Genomic DNA, 5,333 nt, shown 5'->3' with positions numbered 1-5,333 from the left:
CCTCCGATGTATTCACTGGACTTATATTTCAAGAATACAGAACTAGTGGGTTTTTTTTTTTCCTTATAGCCTAAGGACTATGTACTAGTTGTTGAAATGGATTGGCAAGTAGCATCCAGTCAGTCTCTGCTTTGTTCAGGTTTAAGAAACAGGTTGCAAATATAGGGCCTTAGTTTAAATAGTCTCTTTAGACCAGGTATCTGCAAGCATGTTCCACGGACTAATCCCACTGGCCACTTGTTTTCAAAAATAAATTCTTATTGGGACAGGTACAGTCACTGTTTGTGCATTTGCTGTGGCTGCTTTTGGCCAATGCACTATTACATAAGAAAGCAGCATCTCTAAGAATATAGGCCCCAAACTGGAAGTACTGACCTCGTTATAGAAAAGAGGGACTCTGTCTTAGACTAAAGAAGGTGACTTCCATCTCCATAGAGTTGGAGCCAACCACACTTCGGACTTGTGAATATGCTCACCAAATATAACCATTCAAGGTCTTTAAGGAGCCCCATTATGCAGGCATAATTAAATTGCTGGCCCTTGGAGAGAAACTTTGCATCTTGTATTTATTCCCCTTGAGGTTGTGGGCTTACAGGATGGAGCCTAAAGTCTCAACTTTGTTACTACATGCTTAATTACAGCAACTAGCCCCATCTTCTAACTCATCTTTGTAACATTAAACTCCTCAGGTATGCTTAAAGGGGAATTATGAATTATGAATGATCAAAGATATTCTGGGAATCTTCAAGGGCTTTTGGAGCTTTGTCAGGAACCAGGTACTAAGACTGAGTATCTACTTCTTTATTTTTTGACTTTATTTTCGTGTGTATGCATGTATTCATGTGTACCATGTTTGTAGAGTATTTGTGAAGACCAGAAGAGGGCATCACTGGCCCCTCCCCACCCCAAACTGGAATTGCAGGCAGTTGTGAGCTTGCCCCATAAGAGAGGAATTTCAGTGGAGAAAGGAGGTGTGGATACTGCATGTTGATTAGTCGGTGATTGGTTGAGAAAACTGGGAAAAGGGAGGCTGAGATATTTGCTGTTTCTTTCCAGTCGAGGGGTGGAAGAATAAGAGTAAAACAAGATGTCTGCTTAAGAGCACTCTCTGGGACCCAGAGACTGAACACACGGGAAAACTCGATAACGAGGAGGAGGGGAACATGGTGGGAGTGTTAGAAGGTGCCTCTCATAGCAAACCATTAGTATAGGGAAAGAAAAATCCATGATTCAGCCAGAATAATAATACTGAGCACAGGACACTCCGGAAACATTCAGCATCCTTGGGGAATCCCAGGGTGGTCATTTTCCTCTACTTGGTATCAGATGTCATGTCCAAGGTGGGTGCAGGACACCTGAAAGGGAAAGCCAGGGAGAAGAGATATTCCAGGGCTTTTAGACAACCCACAGACCCATTAGCCGTGAGGTTCATTCATGAGGGAAATAGCTTGCCTGGGAAACCTCATTTTGCCTGCATGCAGTGCCTGCTGAGACCAGAACAGGGAATTGGATGGCCCAACATCCATGGAGTACTGGAAACCAACCAGCATCCTTATCAAGAGCTGTGTGAGAAATATAAACAAAATGTACTCTTTCTTTTTCTTTAAGATTATTTACTTTATATATATTATATGAGTACACTGTAGATGTCTTCAGACACATCAGAAGAGGGCATCAGATCACATTGCAGATAGTTGTGAGCCACCATGTGGTTGCTGGGAATTGAACTCAGGACCTTTGGAAAAGCAGGTGGTGCCCTTAACCACGGAGCCATCTCTCCAGTCCCATTCTTTTCTATTAAAGAAATAAGACAGATTTCCTTTGAGAAAAATGGTAAACCACTTGGCAGAAATCTGAACTCCTTGTGGGTCAGTATTTCTTAAAGTCAAAATATGTGTTGACAATTGTGTCCGGTTGTCGTTTGCTTATCAGTTGTGCCCTATCCATTAGTGTTAGCATGTGAGGCCCAGCACTGACCACTCAAAATGAGGCACAGGGCCCTTTTGTGGTAGGAATTAAAACCCCGTGGAACCGTCACTGACTGTGCTTGCCTACCGATAGGACAGGCTACATTCACTTCTGAAGAAGTGAAACATTCTACCTTGCTGATTGTGTTGTGGTTGTCTTGGGACCCCCACACCGCACTGGTGTCTAACAGCTCAAGTGCTCATCTCTGCTGCACCATCTCTCCAGCTCCCCTGATCAGTTCTTGACAGTTGTCTGGATTCTTGAATTTTTATGGGGACAACTCATACACACGGGCAGAGCCTATCACCTGCCTGGTAAAATATGAGGAGAAGGCAGAGTTTTACAATCGAGACGTCTCAAGAGTAGGATGCAAATTGTGATAAGCAGGTCAGTGCACAGAGCTGCCCAAACTCCAAGGCAGAGAATTTCTTGGCCCTAAAGTTCACTATCGTCAAAGTTCAGACTATCTTTTCAAAGTCTAACCTACTGAACTGAAGCAAATGAAGGCACTCTTAATCCAGCAACCCTAGGGGGTCAGAAGTTGGATGTTCTGACCACAACCCACTGGCTCAGAACCCTGACCTTGCACAGGGGCTATTCACAGAGATGATAAAGAAAAGGGGCACACCCGCCCCGAGACAGTTTCCCACTTAGCTCCTAAGAGGGCCTGCAGACATGAGCAACACCCTATGACGTCATACCATGGCTCCTGGCAACGCTTTTTCCTTTAGGGTTCCTAGGCGTGCCCAGGTCTTAAGCTCTAGGTGGTACACAGGGGAAGGGCGCGCGGGAGGTCTTGCGATGGGAGAGGGCCACGGAGACACTTTCGAGGGGGTGAGCACAGACCGCCTGAAGCTGGAACTGCTGGAGGAAATCCACATGAAGTGAGTGGGCCCTGTAGGCTCCAGCTCTCTGCTAGGCCTCTCATGATCTGAAGGGCAGGAACTCTGATGGCGGGAGGAGGCCCCTTTGTGTCGGGATTAATGCAGGCTCATTAAGCTTTCACTCAAAGTGATGTTTATGAAGGGTTCTTTGTGTGTGTGTGTGTGGGGGGGGTTAGTGTGCGGAGGAGGTTGGGTCGTAGGGTGGTGTGCAGTGCCCATGGTGTCCATACGGGGGCGTCAGATCCCCTGGAATTGGAGTTACCAGCACTTGTGAGTCTCCCGGTGGGTGCGGGGAACTAACCCTCCCCCCCCCCCCCCCCCCCCGCCCCGCCAGTCCTCTGTGGTCCTCGCTGAGTCATCTGTACAGACCCCATTTACCATTGGGAAAACAAGAGTTGTCGTGCTTTTGTAGATAAAATGGAGAAGTGGCTGCTATTCTGAAGAACATATGTGATTGGTTTTGACGGTCCTGCGAAGTCCATGTTTTTCTGTTCATTTTGAAGAACTTTAGAAACCTGGACATTTTTGTAAACGAGCTCTGGGACCCTCCATGATTTTTGAGGGAGGGTAGGATGGAGGTGTGGAAGTGTGGGCTTATGACACTGGGTCAGAGTTCTGCCATTGAGCTGTATCCTGTGTCTTAAATGCTTTGGAGGGGGGGGGGAGCTAGTTTTATCCTGGCTTGGTGACAAACTTGTAAACCCAGGGACTCAGGGTAAGAGTGTGGGACTGGAAGGCAGTTAGGGTACATAGGACATAGGACACTTTCAAGATGAGACGTGGGCTGAGGATGCCCGAATAGCATAGCATATGCAAGGCCCTGGATTCAGTTCTTAGTTTGGGCAAAAATAATACAGTATTTTATGTTAGGACCTTGAATATTCTGAGAGTTTTGATTTTGTTGTTTGTTTGAGACAGGGCTTCTCTGTGTAGCCCTGGCTATCCTGGGACTCACTTTGTAGGCAGGCTGGACTCAGATGCAGAGATCTACCTGCCTCTGCTTCCTGAGTGCTGGGATTAAAGGTGTGCGCCACCATGCCTGTCTTTATTGTGAGTGTTTTGAGTAGCTATCCAGGGCCCCATTCACGGGCCTCATGAACATCATACCCCCTCCCAAACCCTGACCCCTCCCCAAAGTCTTAGACTTGTACCAAACTCAGGGCATTCTGAGTACAGTCTCTGTGTTTCAGAGGCAGTCAAGGTGCAGAACAGGTCTGTGTGAAGTCGCATCTCAGCTCTGTCACCCAGGAACTCTAGGCCCCAGTGTAGCTTTGTAACCCAGCTCATTCAGTCAACCTTCAGGGACACTAGCTGCCATCCGTGTGACATGTACACTGGACTGTAGGTGGTTCCATTTATGTGTTTGTTTGTTTTACATTTATTGTGTGTATTCAGTTGCATATTCACAGTGCACAGGCACAAGTCTGAGGTCAGAGGTCTGAGGTCAGAGGTCAGAGGTCAGAGGTCTGAGGTCTTGAGGACAGGCTAGTTAATTCCCTCCTCCCACCATGTAGTTTGCAGGGATCAAACTCAGGTCCTGTGAGTTTGTAGCAAGTGCTTCCAGCTGCTGAGCCATCTTGCTGCTGCTGGATTGGATATTCACACAGTGGGCATTTGGACATATCTACTGGATGGACAGTTCTCTCATCATCCTGTACTGTGGCTACAGGTGGCTCACTCATGTCCTAAGTGAGCTCCGGGGTGCTTTTGACTTTTTTGATTTTTTTCTCTGTGTGCTGTATTAGTGCCTCCCACACCTGAGTTTGGGGTGATCTGCCATTGTGGCTGTTCATCATGTTAACATTTAGCGGGATCCTGAAAAGCATGTGACAGTGTCATTGGGATCATAATTAAGCACAGATACACACTGGGTGCAGGAGCTGCTGGACTTCGGTGTGTTTTAACTGACTTTCATCTGCCCTGCACCTGATTCTCAGATGTGCCTCCCGCAAACGATCTTTCAGAGTAATGTGGTCCTGAAGTATGGGTGGGGTTGCTATACAGTATTTTTCTCACATTGTCTGCAACTGGATTCTTATTAACCAAACTCTTCCTGTGGGCAGGGATGTCGTGCAGCTCTCCACACTTGAGATACGGCACAAAATAGCAGAGCTGGAGGCCAACCTCAACGGTGACCTTGCAGGTAGGCCGTGGATGCTTACATGTGGGGCCCGTGCCTGGTGGCTGGTGTGGGTGAAGTGACTCGTGGTGTGTAATGGTACCTAGCTTCCCATGATGCTTCAGGAAGGCTCTCATAGACTACTTATGAATGCTATACCTCAGACTAGATGTTTTCTGCCTTGTAAGCTCAGAGTTTTCGTCCATACACAAAGTTTAGTTATGCGACATCAATAACTTCTTAGACTGGAGGTTTTTTCGAGGGTTGTGGGAATGAACTTTGGTTTTAAAGTCGGTTTTATATCTCTATGCCTCTTGGGGAGCCATGAATAAACAGACTGATAGCCAGATCTTCTTGTAATA

General features: G+C 46.8%; 1 protein-coding gene across 3 annotated transcripts in view; it reads left to right on the top strand.

The window, feature by feature from the left end:
• The first annotated feature begins 2,721 nt into the window (after positions 1–2,721).
• Positions 2,722–5,333, top strand: part of Ccdc169 (coiled-coil domain containing 169) — a 31,532-nt gene continuing 28,920 nt past the window's right edge. For 2 of the 3 annotated variants that reach the window (XR_002377527.2, XM_021158009.2), the window contains exons 1-2: positions 2,722–2,852; positions 4,916–4,995. Coding sequence is in view for 1 of the 3 variants with exons in the window: in XM_021158009.2 (XP_021013668.1) it covers positions 2,770–2,852; positions 4,916–4,995 (163 nt within the window). In the remaining 2 variants the exon portion in view is untranslated. Of the gene's footprint in view, positions 2,853–4,915; positions 4,996–5,333 lie in introns of those variants that run through there. The other variant, XM_021158011.3, reaches the window with a different exon arrangement.

Source organism: Mus caroli, unplaced genomic scaffold (assembly GCF_978045245.1).
Source record: "Mus caroli unplaced genomic scaffold, Mus_caroli_1 scaffold_3, whole genome shotgun sequence".
Taxonomy (NCBI): Eukaryota; Metazoa; Chordata; class Mammalia; order Rodentia; family Muridae; genus Mus; species Mus caroli.
The sequence above is the reverse complement of the archived record's forward strand: the minus strand, read 5'-3'. Positions and strand labels throughout refer to the sequence as shown.